Source organism: Sycon ciliatum, chromosome 1 (assembly GCF_964019385.1).
Source record: "Sycon ciliatum chromosome 1, ocSycCili1.1, whole genome shotgun sequence".
Lineage (NCBI taxonomy): Eukaryota > Metazoa > Porifera > Calcarea > Leucosolenida > Sycettidae > Sycon > Sycon ciliatum.
In genome coordinates, this window is record NC_088643.1 from 71731186 (window position 1) to 71755286 (window position 24101).

At 46.7% G+C, this 24101-nt stretch overlaps 2 protein-coding genes across 2 annotated transcripts; one reads left to right on the forward strand and one right to left on the reverse strand.

The window, feature by feature from the left end:
- Positions 1 to 109: 109 nt before the first annotated feature.
- LOC135805271 (uracil-DNA glycosylase-like) lies at positions 110 to 1949 on the forward strand. Its single transcript, XM_065319289.1, has one exon. It carries the CDS (start codon positions 580 to 582, stop codon positions 1390 to 1392), a length of 813 nt encoding a protein of 270 aa, XP_065175361.1. The 5' UTR covers positions 110 to 579; the 3' UTR covers positions 1393 to 1949.
- Positions 1950 to 3236: 1287 nt separating this feature from the next.
- On the reverse strand, positions 3237 to 23552 carry LOC135805270 (histone acetyltransferase type B catalytic subunit-like). Its single transcript, XM_065319288.1, has 14 exons — positions 23374 to 23552; positions 23229 to 23291; positions 21310 to 21385; positions 20549 to 20672; positions 19240 to 19285; positions 16643 to 16770; positions 16298 to 16385; positions 15076 to 15109; positions 10426 to 10533; positions 9220 to 9263; positions 7521 to 7583; positions 6792 to 6943; positions 5974 to 6090; positions 3237 to 4217 (listed from the first exon to the last, which is right to left on the reverse strand). Exons 1-14 carry the CDS (start codon positions 23378 to 23380, stop codon positions 4050 to 4052), a joined length of 1218 nt encoding a protein of 405 aa, XP_065175360.1. The 5' UTR covers positions 23381 to 23552; the 3' UTR covers positions 3237 to 4049.
- Positions 23553 to 24101: the final 549 nt, after the last annotated feature.

The window sequence follows — 24101 nt, forward strand, 5'->3', positions numbered from 1 at the left end:
TCGAGTGTTTCTGATAAAAAATTAATAATGATAAAAAGCCGCGAAATTTGAAAGTCTTTGAACGATGTGCACGCTGCTATATACATGATGTGTGTGTGGCATGCAGTTTTTCTTCTTGACTCGACTTGTACGTAATTGTGTCGACATGCATGTCGGAGCCATGATCTGACAAGTGTCAGGCCGACTCAGGTGCCGTCAAATACTAGTACATTTTATCATTCAAGAGTCCGTAACGACTCCCTGGCCTGCTACTTATTTTGCTCCATGTGTTTTCTTGTGCAACCAAAGCTGGCAAAGGGAAAGAAGGGCTTGCCGTGGCACGTGCACTAACCACCACGAAACGTTGTGCTCTGGCATGGGCAAGTAAGTGATTTGCCACTGTAGCTTGCACATTTTACTTCTACATAATATAAGTAACTAGTTATTTTTACTATTTTAGTTGTAGGCCACTAAACTTCTCAAAGAAGCACCCCCCGGCTGCGAAACAACAATTAGTTTAATTACTTTGAATAGCTTTTCACACGCTCTAGCTAGGAGCCTACTTTAGTCGTACTGTAAGAAGCGCAGTATCTGTGCAGGATGCCTGCCAAACGGAAAACAACACGTCTTGAAGAGGACCCCGCTGCTAAAAAGCAGAAGGCAGCGGACCCAGCTGCTGCGTGTGCCAGTGCAGTGGCTACTCCTAGTGCTACCTCAGTAGATGATTTCTGCTTGCTTGATCATCTGACTGACTCTACCTGGAAAGAGTGGCTGGCACCAGAGTTCGGCAAGCCCTATTTCAAAGAAGTGGAGACATTCTTGCGCCAAGGGTACAGCAGCAAACAGGAGATCTTTCCACCGCAGTCCTTGATCTTCAATGCTCTCAACACGACACCGCCGGACCAGGTGAAAGTCGTTCTACTTGGCCAGGACCCGTATCACGACAACGGCCAGGCCCATGGCCTGTCGTTTTCAGTGCAGCGTGGCGTGGCCATACCGCCATCACTGCGCAATATCTACCAGGAGCTGAGTGAAGACATCGACAGCTTCACCAAGCCGCAGCATGGCAATCTACAGCACTGGGCCGAGCAAGGTGTATTGCTGCTGAATGCCACCTTGACCGTGCAGGCACACAAAGCAAATTCGCACAGTAAGATTGGCTGGCAGAAATTCACCGATGCTGTCATCAAGACTGTTAACGAGAAAGCCGAGCATTCGGTGGTGTTCCTGCTCTGGGGTGGTTTTGCCCAGAAGAAAGCGTCATTGGTGTCTGCAAGACATTGTGTTATTAAGACTGCACATCCATCGCCACTGTCTGTGACAAAGTGGCGTGGCTGTCGGTGCTTTTCTGCGGTCAATGATGCACTGTCCTTAGCGGGACGAGATCCTATTGATTGGAAAATCCCGGAATAAAAGTTCAATATGGCTGAATAAAGGTCCAAGGACTTACAGGTGTTTGATGATGACAGGTCCTTCTGCGCTGAAAAGAAACTCACAATTTAACACATTATAAACTCCAATCTCTACGGAAGCTTTTTAATTACAAACTTAGTTCCAACTATGTTTCGATTACTAGTATTCTTTTTCTTTTTGTTGAGAGATTAGAATGAATATTAGGATTTATCCCACCATGTATCAATTGAACACAATTCGAACTGCTCTAGATGTGGCTTACAGTATACTTTGCCGTACTAATCCTCAACCTGCCATAGCCTCTTGTATGAGTGTGTAGGGCTGGATGGATACTTGGATGAACTATTGTTGGTCGGTAGCTTGGCCGGATTGTCACTGCGTGATGAATGTACATGTAGATGTTTTGGTGCTGTGTGTTTGGCATTGCAGCTGGGCATTGATTATCCAAACACATTAGTCAACTGAATCACTGTTCTGGCCTCTAGCTGAACTGCACGATATCAGTTGGAGATGAAGTACTAGTACTAGCTGCTACATGTGTAGCAATTATCGGACGATATACCATTGGCCCTTGGAAATGCACATTGGGCGGTGCAAGACTGTGACACAAGCCTGTATCGTGTAGGGTATGACACACATATTAATACACACACACACACACACACACACACACACATGTGTACTGTGTACTGTGTAGTAGAGTGTCAATTCTCTGCACCCCTCGCATCATTTCTCAGTTTGGCAGTACCACAAGCCATTAGCCAAAACTTCAGCGCCTCAAACGCGATGGCATGCAGATACATGTTGACACATTGTGCACCATCTGAAAGGTGCTCCGGGTGGAGAAAATCAGCAACTCGTCCCTTCAGTGGCTAGTGCTTGCCACTGCTAACAGGCGTATGGGATAAGCAATCTTTTGGATAGTTGACAATCGGATGGTTGGCATTCTACTTGTACTCTACTTCGAAGTACTACAGTGCCTGTATTTATACCAGGAAAACAAAAATTAATGTTCTCCCCATCATCATGATCATCATTTTACTGGAACAGTACAATGTTGTATCATACATGTTAACGACTGTCTGTTCACTGCGTGCATGATGCAGCGCTACAATCATGTAGTCATGGTTTATGGTCGGTGCTGGCAACTGTCCTTCATTACTTAGGCTTCAAGCATGGCATGCTAGTATCCCGCCCTGTATATGCTGTAATTAGCTAGTGCCACTGTCCATTTTGTGTGGACTTTGGCTTTCATGCTACGGCGTAGTAGGTGAGTCATTTTGCATCTAAAACATGGAGGAAAGCAACGGTGTTTCGAATATATAGCCATGGCTTTAAATAAAGGCGCAGACATACAGTTTGAATTTACAGTGCTGGCAACTGAAATCCGACCCCCTACCGTCTCGTACGGATCGCTAACGCGGCTAGCGCACCGCTAGGGAGGGGGGTCGCATTTCAGTTGCCAGCACTGCAGATGTTTCCAGTGATGCAGAATGTCAGACTGAACAAACGACGGTGTTATCGCGATATCAAGGATGAGTGTGTGTGCGTGTTGTGTGGTGTATGTATCGGTCTGAGCTGAGACCACTACACCCAACAATAAAAGTATAACGTTTGCGAACAAGTCACCGAACCAGAACTACAGCACTGCCGGGCACCAAAGCAAGAAGAGGCTAGACATTTACCAGATGCAGGATGCCCTTATGTACGTGGTGGCTCGACTACACAGTCTACATGAAAAAAGGAAAGAAGAAAAAGAACTGTCTAGGCTACGACCGTCGACCCTGAACCCCAGTTCTTCGGCACCAGACAGTACTGCATACACAGACTGTGTGACAGTGCTGAAGGACAGAAACGAGCAAATACGCTGTACGATAACTATGTGCAATGGCGTACTGCAACGCAATCTGATGAAAGTTATGTTCGACCAGCATGTCTAGCATGGCACTAAAGCAATAAGGGATGGAGATACGAGGTCATCTTCTCAAGGTTCGGGGGCAATTTAAAAGAAGAAGAAGAAGAAGCCACAGCAGGAATAGTAAGTGCATGGAAGAGTGCATGGAAGGCGCTTAAAAAAAGAAGAAGAGAGAGTGTGTGCTCTATAATCAAAAACCATTGATAAAACAGATGCACATTGTGACACATGTTGTGAAGCACACACGTCAAGGGTAAAGCCATCTGAAAAAAATGTCCAGTGAGGTCAGCCTACGACAAGCAGAGACACAACTGTGACTGCCAGCCATGCTGAGTAGCCGAGAAAAGCAGAAAGACAACGAACGGGAAATGCTGTACAATGGTGAGGGGAACCAGCCAGCACCAATTACCAAAAAAAAGGACGAGTACTACAAGTACAAATACCTACACGAAATAGTTGACACAAAGATAGACTAGCAAGTTACACAAGCAACTTTCCTCGGTGAAGCTAAAACTATTTGGAGCATTCAATGTTTCGTGGAGACATGGAAGTCAGAGAGGAAGCTAGCAGCAGCAAGATACCAGATCTGCAAACAAACAAGGGGGGATATCATAGTTGCGTGGCAAGTCTTTGTAACTAATATAAAAGTCCTGGTCAAACACAACCGATTTGTGTAAGGTTCTCATTTCAACTGAAAACGAAGGCTGTTGGGGTCATTCAGTAGCGCAGGACCAGTGATCTGTCACACACGCTCCATTCTGCGCACAATACGCTCATACACCTCAATGATTGATTCGTACTGTTGCTGCAAGTGCTTGTGCTGCTCAGGAAGGCTGATATCTGCCATCATGCAGCCAACTTCCTCAGTGCTCAAGTGCTTCCTGACTTTCTCCATGTCCTCCTTTTGTTTCTGCGTGCCAAGCAGAACACACAACAAAAAGAAATTCCATCAACCCAACATTATCTATAAATTTATCATATGAGGAGAGATTTGAACAAAGGATGCTCCTGTTCTCAGGCGCCTGGCGCCTAGTCAATGCATGGTTGGCGGTATCCGACATAGCAGGCTGGTACATCAGGTAGCGCATGGCACATAGAAGATGACACATCAACGACAAAGCTCGTTTGCGACGTAAATTTCGTCCCAGCTGGACTCATCAGCATCGCTTACTAGACAGCAATAAAAGGTGTAGAAATAGTTTCATGATCTCCAGTAAAAGGTAGCACCGAGTTGCCATCACCGAAAGACATTGAACTACTGGAGAAACAAAGAATTCAAGCTTCAATTGGCAAACCTGTCGTAGCATTTGGGCACATTCTGTACTACTTTGTAGTAGATTAGTTACTCGAACCGCATGCGGGACGGATCGGGAGCTGGCTCACCGCCGGTGCTTCCCGGCGCCGATTTGGCTTTATAAACCAGCCCTTAGCAGGCCACGCCGTTTTTTTCTATGTTTCGCGTCACCTTATCCGATGAAATCAATGAGGGAGGGCGAAAAAAATAAAAAGCCATCCAAAAAAAACAGTGTACGTGCATTGCATTTGTGTACAGTGAAGCGACGCGGCACTGTTCATGTACATGAATACATGAGTGTATCCCCTCTGCCATGCTTGTTGTCCAAACACAGGCGGCATGATGATTGTGTGACTTGCAGCCTAGCTTATTACACACACATGTGAGCTGAGTACAATCATGCGAGTAACTACTCATGCGATAAATAGAACAAAATATTTAATTGATGCCAACATAATAGTTACGTGTAACAATCATTTAAACAATCGACGAGGAGACAATAGTCGTAAAATGGCAATAAATAAGATAAATTGTGCACTCATAACAACAGCAAAAATGAAGAAAGTCAAGTTCCATAACGTTTTCTTGTGACTGTCATCAGTGGAACGCCGTCACATAAAAATGTAATAACTAAAACACACACTTATATACATGTAGCTAATATGGTTTCAGGTAGAAATACAGCAGCTAACAAGTACAAAAAGCGAAGTTTGCACCTTTGCAATGTGTGAATATAGTGTATGTGAGAAAGGTAGTGGCAGATGAATGTGACGTTGTATCACTCACACTCTTCAAGTAATATACACGCACCATTACATTCATTCACACAGTATCACATTCATCTGCCACTACCTTTCTCACATACACTATATTCACACATTGCAAAGGTGCAAACTTCGCTTTTTGTACTTGTTAGCTGCTGTATTTCTACCTGAAACCATATTAGCTACATGTATATAAGTGTGTGTTTTAGTTATTACATTTTTATGTGACGGCGTTCCACTGATGACAGTCACAAGAAAACGTTATGGAACTTGACTTTCTTCATTTTTGCTGTTGTTATGAGTGCACAATTTATCTTATTTATTGCCATTTTGTAACAATCATGTTCGGGTTTGTTCCTTTTGGGTTACATTTTCCGGTTTTCTGGGTTTGCATTAAATTTGTATTGCATTTTCAAAAAAAAAAAAATTGTTCCGTTTTTTTAAATTATTTTTTTAACTCCGGCTGTGAAATACATGCGCGCGGGGGACGCGAAAAACAGATAAAAAACGGTGTGGCCTTAGCAAAACGTCTCTTCGCTTTGTTCCATTACGCCAGGTACAGGACCGTTGAACCACGCAAGCAACTGAACAGTCAGACGTTCACTGACCTGGAAAGGCCGATTCAGGCGGTCCTTGATCATGAGGCGATAGTTCTTGCTCTCGACGGGATGTTTCATGTTGGTATGCTGCAGGCGGAGGATCTCGTACACACGCCGTGCCTGCATCTACACAACACACGCAAAACAAAACAAGAACAGCTGGGACCTCTTGGGGAGGGAGAAGTTGTTAAAAGGCTTCCTTTCAAATGGCCCTGCATACTGTCTTGTTATAAGGAAGATCAAACAATCAACGATCAACTGGCTGCAAAGATATTTGTATGCTATCAGCTGAACACTAGTAAGCCACACCATTCGTATTTCCCCAATTGCCTGTATGAATGTCATGCACTGGTGTACTTATCAAATTACACTGCAACGTGTGTGTGTGTGTGGGGGGGGGGGGGAGGGGGAGGTCGCATTGATATTCCATCGAAAATCTTCAAGATCGGGTAGTTCAAGACTGGGATACAGACTTTTCAGTTTCATTTATCCGAGCTATTATTCTCCTGCCCAAACAGGTCTGATCTCGGCGTATAAGGATGACCCAATGCTTGGCCGTAATGTAGATCAGCTAGTGCCGTAACCATGGCAATAATGAATATGCATCACATCTGTCAGAAGTCTAGTTACTAGTAGTGACAAGACACCCTATCCCATAGCAATATACTGTAGTAGCACATGGTGGTAGCGCATATGCTCGCGAACAGGCACACAACTGGACTAGTAGTCCTCATCATACTACACCTGCATCAACAGTAACAGTTCCTATACTATTATAGCGTAGCATGAAGTGATTGATGTTGAAGCAATGACACAGGGTGGCGTACCTTGTTGAGACGGAACTTTTCCCTCGCCTCCGCCGCCATGTCACTTGAGAAAGCACCGTGGATGTGAGGCTCCTGGAAAGATGCCAGGGTTGCACAGTTCCGACAGTCGACGAAGTCCCGCAGCTTTGTGAAGTCATCAGACGGATCTTCGACTGTTGTCAACGAGAACACAGCACAACAACGCACAAGCCATGTCTAGACTAGGAGGAATGAATGGAAGATGGCCGTCACCTTTTTCGTGGGGCAAGTTATCCCATATTTCGCATGTACAGTACAACCAGCTCTAGTACACTTCTGAGTATGACCGTACACAGGTCATGAGCTAGCGTGCAGAGCTTGTAGGACTGTGTGTACGGTTGTAACGTTAGCGGACGTGCCACGGAAAACCTAATATATAATGGCAGGGAGTTGATGCACACGTCCCAAATGGGGGGCATGCGTTCCCAGGGCTCTACATCTACATTCTAGATGAGAAACCTTTCCGCTCTAATTTCAGTTTTCTAGCCACATGTACCGGTATACGCTGCAATGACAATGTTCATTCAAATAAAAATTGAAATAAATGGGCTACTCCCGACAAATCTAAGAATCCCAACACACCACACACATACTGCTGTACAGTCATGTACTTCGAAGTACATGCACGTGTTATGGGAAACTTTCCTGTACACTACGTATTGATCAGTAAATAGCCGGTAGAAGAACACCACACAAACCGGAAGCACTTACCAGCAATATCTACGACGTCCCTTCTCAAGCAAATGTCGGCGCAGACAGCGGTATAGAACTCAGCTAAAAAGGATAGGAAGATACGTACACGAGACTATACAATTATACAAGTACATGACGGCTACACCTTAGCTCAGTGGTTAGAGCATCGCTGGCCTCAAACGAAGGTCCCTGGTTCGAATCCTGGTGGTGACAGTCAATTTTTCTTCAGACTTCTCCTGTTTGTGTCTTTCCATCAAACCAGTCAACAATTACAATTATGAATTATCTTTACTTATAAAGAAAAGGCACCTGTGACATGTGTTTGTCTGTGTGTCACGCAGAAGCGCTGCGGAGCAGCGCTGCCCTGAGCACGCGAAGCGTGCGAACAGTGTAGCTAGCGGCCGCAGAAGCACTGAGCACGCGAAGCGTGCGAATCGTGTAGCTAGCGGAAGCAGCCACAGAAGCACTGAGCACGCGAAGCGTGCGAATCGTGTAGCCACCACCACGTGCTGAGCACGTGTGCTGTTCATGTACTTGCTTCACCCGCATGCCACGTTCGGCCAGGCAACGCTGGCCGGGTGCTGCTAGTACAATTATACAATCGTCGTCACTCAACAGTGGCAACGCATTCTTGACAACATGGACAGTATTGCCACATCATATCAACCCCTGCAATCAATGTATTGCCGCAAACTCCTCCTGCTAACTTTTCGTGTACTGTAATTTCACAATTTTTCGGTGTACTTTTATTTTCGGTACTTTCGGTGCGTCTGTTTCATACCTAAAATTTCAATACACCGAACAAACACTAACACACATAACCCAATAGGGAACTGCTTCTCTGTACCGAAAATTTCTGTTCACCTAACTTAGCTTTTTGCTCTCATACCGAAAATATTGAGCACCAAAAATTTCTGAAATTAGAGTAATTCATAATAACTGTAGTGTGCTTCTTCATGACCTCGTTACACCTCTGTCACACACCCGTCGAACGAGGAGCACAGATGTTCCCCTGCTTCTTTTCCCGAGGATCATATCTGCCGCTGCCACACGCAGCCCTTCATATCAATGTCCCGCTCTCTGGAATAAGTTGCCTGCATCTATACGATCACTGAAGAAACCAGGTCAATTCCGGACCGCTCTCTTACCCCACCTGAAAAATTCACTGACTTACGTTGCTCACTGATCAAATAATTATGCAATCTTTCCTCTGCTGTCTTAAATCCTACTCTTTTTTCTTTTTTCTTTTAATCTTTTCCTTACATTTGTGTGCCTGTAACTTTAGTCGATCTCATGTAATAAGGCAACACTGCCTGTTTGTTATTCGACGTTAAATAAACCAATCCAATATTAGCCAAATATCAGCAGGGTAAAAAAAACTGAACGCATCATCCGGGGGCAAAGTCCCCGGACCCCCATTCTGAGTATTGAGCTGAGTGCGGTTTTGTTTCTTTCTGACTTGGAAGTAGCACTGAAGGAGACTTGAAGCAAACTGCCACGCAACCCCAGCAGTGATGCAGGCCACACCGAAGGAAATCGGATATGCTGGCATGTCCTTCTACTCAATTGAGCAATACCTGGACCACGGCGTACTAGAGCCAGCCATGCTCAGCATTGGACTGCAATACAGAGCGAATGAAATCCTACAACAAAGAATGCCTACCATGACCCTTGGAAAGTGCTAGATACAGTATGCTTTGGCTTGCGGCAAACTTACCTCCGAGACCCTTTCCTTGGTATGGCGGCAAAACTAACATTTGGCTGCAGATGTGGAACCAGACAAGAAGACACGTGCATTCTTGTGGAAGAATGTCGAAGTAAATGTTGAGAGCCCAGTGATCTAGCCAAAGCCGGCTCAGCCAATGTTGTGAACCATTGGTGTTAGTACTGGTCAAGCATTGTTAATACGGGCAGAATGCAGAATGCTGGCTGGGAGGGCGACCTGCCGGCTGAGACAGCTGCAGTCACCCCCATGTAGACTGTAGTGCCCCATATCCTAGGCGTAGGTATGTACAGTACAGTACATAGCACTGGCTACTCAGGCTCAGTGCTAGCTGTCACCCAAGCTCAAATGCACTTGAGTATGCACTTGAGTACGTCAGTAAAATGTAACAGGTTGGGTCATGGTTCGCTGCTTCTGGTGGTGTACATGGCTGTGGCTAGGCTGGGTCTTGTCAGATGACCAATGACTATGTACACTGCATGCAGACATGACCTTGGTGAACAGATGATCCATGCTCATGTAGGTGTTTGCTTCCTTTTTCATATTTTGTTAATTTACCTATAATCACATTCACGTTCACAACTGCCTCATGAATGACCATAATTGGACGAAGCGAAAGGAGATGCAAGCTGCAATGAAAGATTTGTAGTGGTGTGTGTGTGTGTGTGTGGATACGTGACTGATGGCGGGGTCTGGGGGCGCAGCCCCCAGAACGATGCATTTTAACTGGAACGTGTTGGCCGGCTGGCATAAAATCCTGGCTAGACCTCTGAGAGGGCTAAAAAAAAAAGGAGGGCTTGAAGCCTTGAATCAGGCATTTCTTGCAATTCACTGCGTGTGCATGCTCAGCACATAATTATCAAGATGATGCCAAAATAACACCTATAGCAACTCTGGCTGCCAACTTGCGTCCACCATCCTATTGGCTATCGAACACCACACATGGTTTAGCCGAGCAGGAATGGAGGACAGCCATGAGCTACGGCCCAATACAATGCTGATGATAAAGGAGTAAATTTTGGCATATTGCCGGCAAAGTGCTCAACGCACAAAGTGCAGAACGCTTCAAACGAAAAAGAGAAATAGGGTCAGTTTAGATTCGTCGTAACTTAAAAAGTTTCATGCTACTGCAATCATCAGACGACTACAGATGAAGTAGCCGAACAGTACACATGCATGGAGCTTAGTGTCACCTCTCACCTAACCCGCGGCCGCACCTTGTCGGGATACGCATAGTAATTGTATACGGTGATGAAGCCGACAAATCTCTGTATGGCATCACCTCGCGCGTTGTTCTGCACTTCAAACCTGCACCAGAAGCATACCATCAAATCAGCAGACGGAATACCTCAGAGTTATAGCCCGAAAAAAAGTAGGGAAAAAATAGTTCCTTAATTTTTTGCCAATATAATTGCTCATTTCACTTTATTCCCTGTAAGCGTCCATAATGAGAAGGGAACGAAAACGTTTGGTTAGGTTTTCGCTATGTTCTCCTTCCTAGACTTGCGCGGACGACGCAGATGCATGTACTCCATTGAAGAGTAGATGACTTGCATAAAGATCTGAGCCGCGAGTGAGACGGGGCAAACTCTCAGTGCACATGCGCACACTTGTAGGCCTACGCCTGGCACCCTGCTATGTTGGTCAGCATGATGATGAGCAATACATGCGCGGACAATGCATGTACAATAAAACACCCCTAACCCGGGCAGGTTGGGACCGAGCACTGCCCGTAACTAGGAACTGCCCGTAACTCAGAACTTACACACTTTAGGGGCCGTCCGTAAATATCGAACTTTTTTCACCAAACGAATTATTTTAGTTTAGACCCAACCCCTCCCTCCCTCCCCCTCAGAACGTAAAAATTGTTGACATATACATACATATACAACAAAAGTCGCAAGTGTGCCACTGCTCCTGTGGCCATGTACATATATCGAAGTTTTCTGAAACGAAATTGGTCAACCCCCTCCCACCCCATAACGAAATTATTATTTTCGTTTCGTGAAAAAGGTTCGATAATTATGGACGACCCCTTACTGCATGCAAGTAAACAGTTGTTGATGCCAATCAATAGTTTCTGGGGTCGTTTCTCGTTGAAAAGCCATTTTTTGTGACTCTAGAGTCTAGATGGGTCAGAAAGGTGCCTGGTAGATGGACATGCCCGGATTAGGGACGTCCGGAGGGGGGGTCTGCCAGGGAGTTTACTGTACCTCATCGGCTCATGTACAATCAATGCACTCAATGCACTCAATGCACTTTTTCAGTGGTTAGCTCGACGACGAGTATGGCGGAATCGAAAGAGAAGAGCTCTTCCTGTGGTGAAGAACATGATGATTCCAGCTTGCTCCATGAAAGGTTGCCGACCAAAAGCGTTTCCTAACCAAGCATGGGTCTATACGTACAGGATGGAAAGCGGCTCTTCTCATGCGAAGTTAACTATAGTAGACACATGAACTGCTCGAGCAAAATTCGGTATTTGGTTTCTTTCTCTTCCTGGTATTTTCCTTCTTAGTGCTCTTTTCTACAAGGACAACAGAGATGCCGCTCCCAGTAAGTCTTCGACAACGGAACAACCGGGGAAGAACGTCAAGGCGGTAAGCTTTCCTTCGGAATATGCGGCATAGTCATACGAACCACCATCTTTCCCTGTTGTCACGTCTCCAATAGTATTCGGCCACCTCATAGAGTCCAGAAAGGCAGCCCATAATCCGACCAGCGAAAAGCCGGAACAGCCTGACGTTGTGCTAGTTTGCAGACCCCTGGATAGGACAGAAGCACCGCTCCTTGGAGGATACGTGCATAATGTTGCTGTGTGCTGCTGCACTCAGTCAGACACCGAGTGCTCTGTTACCAGTAAATGTTGGGCTAGCCAGAAAAAGTCAACTCGTTATAGCCAGAAGCTTGTAGTGAAGAAACATGACAAGCAAATCACATCGATGTGAGTGCATGGCAGGAGGCTGTCTGTGGAGGACTGTGTTCTCATGCGCTGGCCTTACTCCTAGTCCTTCAGACATCCCTAGCAGTACACCAGAGATGGTGACAGAGTCTGTAAGCAGGACATCCCTGCCACCGAGCTGGGGTCCTCGGAAACGGAGTCCAGATTCTTGTCTGGTCATGGATATTATAGTGGAGAAGCCTCGCGCAGCCGAATCACGCAAAGGGTGCCCTGCTGGCTGCAGTCTATATGATGCGCGTGGGCCCAAGATGCAGCATCTGTCTACTGGTGAGCTGACAGAGAGAGAGAGAGGGGCATAGTAATCGCACTTTCCATTTTATTTGTATGACGAGTGAGCTGTCGATAGGCGCAGCCGAATCACGCAAAGGGTGCCCTGCTGGCTGCAGTTTATATGATGCTCGTGGGCCCAAGGTGCATAGTAATCGTACTTTCCATGTTATTAGTATGACGAGTGAGCTGTCGATAGGTCTGGTACCATGTTAACAACAAAAATAGTGCTGTTTTGATAGTGAGAGGGTAAACACTAGGTGCGTTCAGATCAGGCTGCAGCAGCAGTATCAAGCATGAAGCAGGTTGTGAGGGGCAAAACTGGCCATCAGTCCTTTCTCCACACCGTGCTTGATGGACATTCCTTGGAGCAAGTTCCTTCAATACAGCATGGGAGAAGAAAAATGAAGATAATGCTGTCCAGTGCTACGTGGCGATATAGCAGAAGCAGGGACGCCCAGTGGATGTCCGGCATTGTGGTCTCGGTCTGCACGAGGAATATCACTACACCGGGGCATCGCCAGATGGCATGGTCCAAGATCCATCTGCTCATCCTATCTACGGCCTGCTGGCAGTTAAGCGTCTGCATTCCAAGCATGGCAAATCAGTGGAGGACACAGCAGGCGAGGCAGGACTTCGTCTCAGCATGTCAGAGGGCATGTCCTTCCCTGGACACAAGTCATGCTTATTATTTCCAGATTCAAGCCCAGCTTGGTGTGTGTAATCTCCAATGGTGTGATTTTGTAGTGTGGCTGGCCCAGTGGGTGAAAGTGTCCACTTGGAGCACGTGCTATTTGAGCTCTCTTTTTGGCACGGTTCTATCCTGCATCCAGAAGTAGCGTTTTATGTTACACGTGCAGTTCCGTACTTCATTTGCGCCAGCGATCTCTGCTCCCAAATGCTATCCCAGAGCAATCTTCTAAGCCCAAAGACAATGTTCTCAACCTCAGACGTGGCCCAGTGCTCTTTCTGTGCCAGAGGATAAACATCCTATTCGTGATTGCGAGCTGTGCTTAGTCAGTGAACTTTCTCAGTTTACCATTGACGGTTGAAATGAAAGCAATGCATGCACCATTTATAGCTTGTCTTTTTTCGTGAAACAGACCTTGCTCACGGACGGAGTCAACGTTGGCAAAGATGCGATGTGCACAGCCATGCACCAGCTCCAGAGCAAACCTCTCACGAGGAGAGACCACGGATAGGCCAGAAACATGCTGAGGAGTTGAAGTTCAAGTCACTGAAAAGGAAGAGATGGGAGACCGAGCGCGAGAGGCAGCTGGCCATAGAGGTATCAGGAGAAGCGCTATAAAATCCTCAGACCTGATGTCGTACTGCTGAAGTCTCAGTTGTTCTGATATGACATCAACAACCCTGAGCAGCTGAAATACCTAATAGGACTTTCCCCAGAGACTTGGCACTGATTGTGGAAATTTCTGAGGTCCTCTGACTTCAATATATTGAGTGATAAAGCGTCAAAAACCTTGGCAAAGGGTCGCAAAGTTGCACCAAGGAGTGGTCGGAAGTCACAGATATATCTTGATGACCAGCTGCTATTAAATGACGATGATGCGGCTCCGACTGGGTCGCACGTAAAATGAACTTGCATACCTGTTTGTTTCTTAGGCTGTGATCGTTTGATCGGATCCAGATCCAGATCCAGATCCATAGGATCCACTTGATCTACAATGATCGATTGCTCGAATCCAGATCCAGATGCATCAGATTTGGATCCGAGCAACCCTGCCCTTGGGAGCTGGGTTGACTGGATTCAACGGATTCAATTTTGCCAAACAAGACGTTTCTACGTGCTTGGCGGGTACAAAAATTGTTATACGGATATAATACGCATCCACGTGCACATGGACAAACATTGCACCACGCAGATGAGTGCGGCGAGAACAAGCTCTGGAGTAACTTTTCGATTGTCGTTTTTCTACCTCAACATGGTCACGGGAGCAGTGTGTTCCAAATGTGATCGGTTGATTCTCAGGGATCCAGTGGATCTGGATCTGACGAAACAATCACAGCCCAAGACGGAACCGAGTCCTTTTTCCGGCATTGACAGACTCACTTTGTACTGGATTCCACTTCCATTGCGGGAAAGTAGCCATACTCTAGAAAGGGAAAGTAGCCATGCTCTAGAAAGCGTTGACCGCAGACTACAGTATTTCCAGTGATACTAAAATCTTCCTCCTTTTCATCTCGATGTATGGCATGAATCCATGTCTTTCTCCGCTCGGGTTCGGAGGGGGTATACAACTTTTTGGACGAACGTGCGTATCTCCCCCAGTCTTTTTCCAAGCGGCCTTGTAACATTATGTTTGAATTTTTAAATTCAAACAAAAAACGTGACCGCGTGTACAGGTCAAGAACTGTGCCTGTGTGCTGACACGATCACCCGTTTCGGAATTTCACCGCAGACGTAAACGGGAGTCAGTAACATAGTGTGATGACGGCCTAAGCAATCACTTTCTTCATTCTTTTTCCTTCTCTTGCCATGGCTGGCTAACGCCCCCTCCTTTTCATTGGCTTCTGCCATCATTGGCCGGTGAAATAAAATGAAAATAAAATTAAAAAAAAATTAAATATTGCCTCGTCACACAAAGCAATTACGGGAAACTTACAACGTGTAGAACATCCAACGGTCATCGTCATCATCTACACAACGCACACACAATACAAGAAAAATACAAACTCCAGGCTTTTATAACAGATTTACAGGTCAGACCTCGCTATAACGTAATCTCTGGGGGATGGGAGAAATTATGTTATAGCGAGGTTTATGTTATAGTGAGTTGGGCACACCAATATGCAATATGTATGTCAAAATGACGCTCTTCACTTACTGACTACAACTGTACTGTTTTACATACAGGTATGGTGATGACTAGCAAAGATGTGTACATGTGTACAGGCTTGTCAGCAAAGAGGTGACAAGAGTCATGTAGTGCGTGTACTTGTACATGTGACAAGACACTAGAGCCTATAAAAAGTAATGGGAGTAGTAAAATACCGGTATTTTACTACTCCCTGCTTCCGAGGTGGACGGCTCCACGATCCAGTCTCGAATTCGTCGCGAGATCGAGAAGGCATGCATGCCGTGGTAGTCATTTTTATACGAGTTTTTACGTTATGCTGAGGTCTCCGTGCGCCCGGGACCCAGCAAACCGTGCGTTATAGCAAACATTACGCTATAGCGAGGACATTTTGTACAGAAGTGATGCGGTTTCAGCAGGGACATTCACATTTGTACGTTATAGTTAGGTTTATGTTATAGCGGGGGTCGTTATAGCGAGGTCTGACCTGTATACCGGACTCACTATTATACGGCAAATAAAATGTTAGCCAAAACTGTCCCCGGGATTCACAGAAGCATGTTTGCAATGCGATCCGCAATGCGACGTGATCTGTGATGTTGAAGTGCAATGTGAACTCGCAAAATAGTAAAAATACCGCCTGCAGAAGAAGGCATTCATACAGCAAAAAAAAACACAAACAAATCTTGAACCTAGCGGACAACTTTCGCTGCAAAAAAGGTTCAAACTGCATCGCATTTCAAAATTTCAAGCTCACCCTCTGCGATCGGCCAGTTGCAATGCTTGTGCATGCTGCGCAGTGGGTGCAATCCGGGGTTTTCCCGGTTTTACGGCTGTCGCATCGCACATCGCATCTTTAATTTAAAAAATCCTTCAACCGCTGTCAATTCAGGTCACACGCCGTGCACACCGAGTACAGGGAAGGACCTGCATGCGTGTGAAAGTCACTATGAAGCGTAAAATTAACAACCGGATGCTTGAGAGTATCTGGCACACATGCAAGCATGTAGAGCCCAACCCGGCCACTCACCTATGAAGGACGAACCATCGATGAACCACAGCAAGAATGTGCGGATACGCCGATGGAAGCGAATAAAACCGGGCGTGTCGACAAGATTCTGCAGCCAGTCACAACATAGGATATTCTTCAGAGAATGACTATGGAGTGTCTACAGTTAGTCCTTGGCCACTAAGGAAGATCCTTCATGACTGTGCAGTGTAAACTGGAGACATTGAAGATTCTGCTGATCAACAAGCTCCGTCGAGTAACAGACACAGACTATGGCAATTTTCTATTTGATGCACTGCTGTTATTCTTGGTGTAGAAGCAGGATCACACAGAATACAGTACGTGACCCAGTGATAGACAACTCACCTTGTAAACCCGATAGCTGCTGGCTGCATCCTGGGGCAAGCGAAACTCAGACAACATCTGGCCAGTAGGTGCAAACTGGTCGGCAGTAGACAGCGATGCTATCAGCTGGTCTTTACTGGTCAGAAAGTCTGCGGGGCATAGCAGGGCGAGAATAAGTAGTGAAGGACACCCACCCACAGGCGCACATACACCCACAGGCACACACTGTCAGGACTCACGGCTTCTGTCAATACATGATCCAGGCCCGTACCCAGGGGGGGGGGGGGGGGGGGGGCAATTTCCGCAGATCAAATGCAGCTACCAATTTTTCAAGTTTTTGTGAAGGCGCGGTGATCAATGCTACTACGAGTCTCGTACTCAGACGCTGCATCCTAGGGTTCCCTGTAAAAAGGCGCTGACGCCTGTTGGGAATTCCCTAGTAAAAGAAGAATAAATAATAATATAATCCAGACCACAGGCGGAAAGGTTCAGGATCCGTACTCCAGCACAGTGACCATGAGTCATGACTCACGAGGCATGAGCATGCGTGTGCGTGGATTCTACGTATGTAGTGCAGTCAACAGTCACTAGTTACCACCACGTACCGGTCTGCACCGACCCGTACTGATCTGCACCGACCCATACTGGTCTGCACCGACCCGTACTGATCTGCACCGACCCATACTGGTCTGCACCGACCCGTACTGATCTGCACCGACCCGTACTGATCTGCACCGACCCACGTGCAAGTGTCTTTTTAGTGAGAGGCCACCGTGCGCATTCAAGGTCATTTATGGAACAGTGACTAGTTTAGGGTCGACCGGTCGTGCTCGATCGCGTAACCTGAGCTCACGAGTGCAGACATGTTCAGCATGTACAATGCAATAGTGTCAGCATGGCGGAACACGGTTCTTCCACTTTCGGAGTGCGCTTTTCTACGTTCGTGCGTGTGATGGTGAAGATCACACAGTCACTCCAGGCGATTAATCCTGCAACCGTTTCTGCTCGAATTTCAACTGTTTTATTTCAACTTGAGATAGGCTTGCGCTCAAGCACTACCATGGGGCGTCCTGAGCAAAAAGAAAGAGATCGAAAGCGCTCTGCAGCTGGTTGTCAGCGTATATATGTATCGATAACCATTTCGCTCCCGCCAAACGCACTTGTGGTAGCACAACCAGTGATTGTTCGACAGGCGAATCACCTCCTGAACCGGCTGGAGACGTCCCAGAGTCTGGTTCTGCAGCTTGCAACAGTCGGGTTAGCAGCTCTAGTGAGGTGGCATCTGACCCTCTCGTACTCGCTTGCAGCGTGCATGCAGCATTGGACAAGGAAGAGCAACAGGGGAACAATTTCGAAGCACCAAACTCTTTGCCGCTGGATGTTGACATTGTGAGGATAGAAGAAGACTGTCAGGAGCAACAAGTCAGGATAAAACTGAGAAGTTTATCAACTGAGGAGAAGTATGCCCTGCTGAAGAATCATGCCTCACCATCAACCGACTTTGTCTTCCCCACAACATTCGCTGGTGGTTGCAATCGAAGCTTTCGGCGAACATGGCTTGAGGACAACGGATGGCTAGTGTACAGCACCATGTTGGATGGTGGGTTCTGTGTACCATGTGCTCTATTTAGCACAAGCACAAGTGGTGGACAGCTTGTCACAAGGCCATTCAGAACATGGTACATGGATAGCAGGAGGAGCCGAATTCATTGCCCGTGGAAGTACCCACGATGGGAATACACTGTTGGGAACTTGGTGCCGATGGTGGTGGTCCAATCAATTAAATTTTACTTTCAGCCAATGGTCCTGGTAAGTGGAGATACCAGTGGGCAGTGTTGACGTTCTGTCCAGTGATTTGCCAGAGATAGTTTGCAAGTGATAGCACGAGCCGAATTCATTGCCCGTGGAAGTACCCACAATGGGAATACACTGTTGGGAACTTGGTGATGGTGAAGTAACAGTTGGGTGGATGGTGGTTGTGGCGGTGGCTCCTTTCCTCTGCTGAGAGAACCCCTGTCTGTTCTTTGCATCGCCATGCGAAAGAGAGTAGTGGATGCTGGTAACGCTGAGTCAGAGAACTTCGTCTAGTGCTGTGGCCAGGGTGTCAAATAAGTTGCTCAGTGGGTGAGCAATGATATGATGTGCTTTTCGTCCTCTTTTTCGTAATTAAAGAATACATCTGAACTCTGGACAAGACCCACATGTTGTGTGATGGGGGGGGGGGGGGGGGGGCTGGTGCAGAGCCTGGAAATAGCCTCATTTTAGATGTATGCACATTTAAACGGTGGATGCTTCCCGCCATCCTTTTCCCGCTCTTCTTTTCCCCCTCTTTTCTCCCCTTTTCTGCGAGAAGATTAGCCTCCTCCCCAACTACACATGCGATCAAGAAGTTCCACCCGAAGACTGGAAGAGCCACCCCAGTTTGAATCCTGCGTACGGGCCTGACATCTGACTGGCTCGGACCACTACACCGAAGTTATCCCCCCCCCCCCTCCCCCAGGTAACACAACAGAACTGTACTGACCGTAACTGCCAATACACAGCAGCCAAGGTGTGTGTCACCTCAAACAATGACGCAACCAAGACAGCAGTGCAGTCCGTTCAACAGCTATGCATACCTGCTTCGGGTAAGTTCTGTGCAATAGTTCCATAGATGTCGTCGGCCTGTGTCCAGTACAAAGCAATCCAACGAGAAAGAAAAAGGGGGGGGGGAACAGATGTACATGCATTAGTCCAGGAGCTACAGATACAGTCTGAGCAAACACCCTACTACAGATACAGTCTGAGCAAACACCCTACTACAGATACAGTCTGAGCAAACACCCTACTACAGATACAGTCTGAGCAAACACCCTACTACAGATACAGTCTGAGCAAACACCCTACTACAGATACAGTCTGAGCAAACACCCTACTACAGATACAGTCTGAGCAAACACCCTACTACAGATACAGTCTGAGCAAACACCCTACTACAGATACAGTCTGAGCAAACACCCTACTACAGATACAGTCTGAGCAAACACCCTACTACAGATACAGTCTGAGCAAACACCCTACTACAGATACAGTCTGAGCAAACACCCTACTACAGATACAGTCTGAGCAAACACCCTACTACAGATACAGTCTGAGCAAACACCCTACTACAGATACAGTCTGAGCAAACACCCTACTACAGATACAGTCTGAGCAAACACCCTACTACAGATACAGTCTGAGCAAACACCCTACACCAGCAATGCAAGTACAAGTATAACTTTGAAGTAGCATTGAAATCAGCAGTGGGATAGAACTTCAGGTGTAGCAGCACACTTTACTCATATTTTCACCACCCGTGTCTTATTCTCTCCCTATCGTACTCTGGTTTATTATTGTGTTACTTTTTCCCGTACAAGAGGCTGTTATGTGACACTTTACTCATATCTGCGGAGAGCAACTGTTTCACCCAGCAGTAGTGATGTTCAATGTGAGCAGTGTGAGTGATCTTCCAAGTGCACATGTTGGGTCTCTAGCACAGGATGCTGACGCACTCCCTCCCCCTCCCTCCCCCCCCCCCCCCCCCACCCCCAACACCCACACGCATGCATGCACACACGCAAACACTTTGACTTAGTACACCGCACGTGCTCAGCAAAGCACGTTGAAGCAAAAACAGTCCGGATTACCACACGTCATCTCAGACTCATCACTCTGCCATACGGTCAACCCCCGTGCACACACTAAGCTAATTTCATTTCTGCTGCGTGTTCGTTCCGGAAATGACCAGGTCAAAACCATCGACATGGTCAACATTGACTTGCCAGCGAGGACAAATAACGGTGTAGCAGAGCAAACACAACCGGTAGGCTTCTCCAATACACAACTGATAGCTATTACTTTTCAATCAATGAAACACAGAGAAACTGCGGGGGGAAAACTGCTGACCTTGACACCACGGTACACTTTAGAGTCGACCTTGCCCTCATTGGTGATGCTGAAGTACGGTGTCATGCGAGAGGCACAGTAGTACAGCTCCACGCGCAGCGACCGATATCCAAATATCACCTCACTGCCAGCAGAGACAATGCAACAAACACGCATGGACGCACGCACAGACACACACACAGACACACACACATGCACGCACACTCCCAGATACCACATACAACAGCAATCCAGCAAACCGGGGTACACTGGTCACCTTTCTGACACACTAGGATTTCTAGGGTGGTTTCTTTACCCTTCCTTCTGCTACATCATCTTACTCCGACATCATCAACAGTCTACAGTAGGCACGCTACACTGACACAGATATTCGACACAGGGCTGATTGAAACTCTCCACAACAACAAAATGCACTCGTGTGTTGCACACAGCACACGAGGTACTATGGTTATGCTTAGAAAGTGCAGCACAGGTACACAAGATCCTAAGATGGGCTGTCTGCTTGAAAGGCTTGCTAGCACAGTACATGTACCGTGTAGGTTTCAACAGATAGCATCGCCATGGTTACATATCAGACTCCAATGACAAGCTGATCCATCCTTTCACACTCCAGATGTTCAAATTCAAAACATACTTAATTAATCAAACCACAGTTACATCCAAAGCCGAACAAAACCTGGGTCTTCTTTTTAATATAATTTTACAAGACAAGTGTTGTTCATATCACAGTGGTGAAGCCGGCAGCAGCGGTCAGTACTCACTTGTCACTAAACAGCTGGTGAGTGTACTCGGGATGAAATGACTTCTGCTCATCATACACATCTGCCTCCGATGACACTGTGTGTGTGGGTGTGCGCAGAGATACAGCACAATGCAGCAAATTATTGAGTGTGCATCTTGTATAGGCAGCAGAGAATTTAGTAGTATTGGTAGGATAATGGTATCTCCTACAATAAAAACAAGCAGATCTTGGACTAGCAGACCCTTGCACAGGACCATAGCAACCATCTCTGAAGAACAGCATGCAATACCATGCATCCTTCTTGGGACTGTTACTCCGGCTTAGCCTGCATAATGCCGTCGTCATTGTTAGGATTCTACGGGCAAAACTTTAAAATTCTGCTCGTGACTTTTTTTAACATAAATGTTGGCAACTTCAGGTCCAGCTACTACAATTATTATAGTATCATCTTCTCCAATGGGTATTCATGACACATGTACATGTATTGCATTGTGATATTCTGCTACTACAGTGCGTGTGTGTGTGTGTGTGTGTGTGTGTGTGTGTGTGTGTGTGTGTGTGTGTGTGTGTGTGTGTGTGTGGCGGTCAATTCATCAGCCTTGCAAGCTGTTGAATGGTGTAATCCCAGCACAAGTTGCTATGTCTAACATAGCTGTTCGCTATCATCGCTTCCGCGATGGGCAGGTCTGAGGTCTGAGGTGTGTGTGTGTGTGTGTGTGTGTGTGTGTGTGTGCGTGTGTGTGTGTGTGTGTGTGTGTGTGTGTGTGTGGTTCATCCTGGGTGTGTCCCGGCTCGATCAACAGCTGCAGCATGTCAACAACCAGGAGCTGCGAAGACGCTGGGGTGATATGGCACTGCCATCTGATACCGTCAGACACCGCCGTCTGCAGTGGCTTGGGCATGTCGCCAGAATGCCAGACAACCGGCTTCCGAAGCTGATACTGTTAAGCTTCTTCTCAGATCCACGCCCAGCCCGTGGGCCACGACTGCGATGGAAAGACCTCATCGCACGTGATCTTCGTTTCGGTGGCATCGCGGACTGGCTCACTTTGGCCCAGGATCGCCCAGCATGGCGCGAGGCAATTGCCAAGACTCCAGATGATCTCGTGGAGTGCAACAACAACAAAGTCACCTGCAAGGTTTGCAACCGATCATTCACTGCTCGTGGGATTCACCATCACAAGTGTTCAGCTGTACAGTCCTTACCTGTTGCCCAGCAGCCTGAGGCTCGTCACTGTGGAGTTTGTGACCGCTGGTTTCAAAGCGCTGGCGGTTTTGCAGTTCATCGTTGTGTGGAGCGTCAGACATCGGACAAAATACCAGCTGTTCCAACGAGATGCAGCCTGAATTTGAACTGCTGCCAGCACCATTGCTCGACCTGTGATCGCTGCATGAAGAGTCAGGCTGGTTTTAATCGCCATAATTGTACTCGAGGCAAACGACTGCGAAAGGACCAGAGGACTAATCTGCCCATTCAATGCAGCCTATGTAGCGAACGATTCTCCCGCCCGCAGGACCTCACCCGCCACCGAAGACAGAAACACTGTGTGTAGAATGGTCCCCTTTCACCTCAATTACTCTCCTTGTTTCTTTTCCTTTCTTGCTGTTGTCTCCCGCTTCTGGGAGCGACGTGGCCATTTTGTGGCAGTTGTACATAGTAGTAGTAGTAGTGTGTGTGTGTGTGTGTGCACGTTTGTGTGTGTGTATGTGTGTGTGTGTGTGTGTGTGTGTGTGTGTGTGTGTGTGTGTGTGTGTGTGTGTGTGTGTGTGTGTGTGTGTGTGTGTGTGTGTGTGTGTGTGTGTGTGTGTGTGTGTGTGTGGTACATGGTGTGTGTGTGTGTGCGTGCCTACTACAAACATGCCAATCACATCATTCACACAGACTGGTCTGAGTGTACACGTGATTGTGGATGATCAAGAAGCCAATACTCATCATACCTAGCTTTAGGTGAATAGCTTTATTGGCACTGCACAGGTACTCCTGCAGTTCAGCAGCGATATCTACACAGCAACCACAACATAGGTACTGGGTGAAACATGGAAATAATGAATTGAATAGAAAATATCTTATACGAACTCCCACCTGACATAGCGTCCAGTGACTTCCGCAATTATTTCACTTAGGGTCAGATAAAAGTCTCAAAGAATCGGTCCAGCAATGTTCACTTGCTCACTCTGTTTGTTTCGTTGAAGATTGTCTGCCTGAGCGTCAACCAGACTTCATGAGGGTTTGAAACTATGAAACATGCTTTTTTGAAGTTTAGTGTCATCGTGCATGCATGATCCTTTGAGCTTCGCGCCATTTCGCGGGGTTTTGACTTTTTGCACTTGCCTTTATTTTTTGCCTATTTTCCGCATCCGGTGAGCTCCATTTTGCTCCGGAAAAACGTGTATTTTATCCACTTTTCGTACAACGTTTCATAAAAATCGCAGGGTCGGTTTCTCAACACGGGTTTTCACACACGTGTCCCTGGGTTCTTCCAAAATCATGTGCAGGTCCACAGTGAATCCCAGTGAGTGATATTTCGGTGACATGATCTCGTCCTCTAATTGTCCTGGGCAGTGTATGATGCTGAACGGGTGAGAAACAAGGAAATCCAAGTATCAGGCGTCGATTTTACGCAACATCTCGATATTTTGCCGGCAATTTCCGTTTTTTAAATTCTCCGATATTTTGCCGAAAGAATTGCCGGCAGGATCTGTCTGGGCCTACCGGGTGAACATAGAGTCATAGACCATGTAGACTGATAGTGACGATGTGACTATGGACTATGGTCCTACAAAATAAAGCTTTTCTTCCACAGGCAAATT

Coding starts and splice junctions, on each gene's coding strand:
- LOC135805271 (XM_065319289.1), top strand. CDS start 580: ATGCCTGCCAAACGGAAAACAACACGTCTTGAAGAGGACCCCGCTGCT.
- LOC135805270 (XM_065319288.1), bottom strand. Junction 19,286..20,548: donor AAGTGTACCGTGGTGTCAAG/GTCAGCAGTTTT, acceptor TACTGGACACAG/GCCGACGACATCTATGGAAC. Junction 16,386..16,642: donor GCAGCTATCGGGTTTACAAG/GTGAGTTGTCTA, acceptor GACTGGCTGCAG/AATCTTGTCGACACGCCCGG.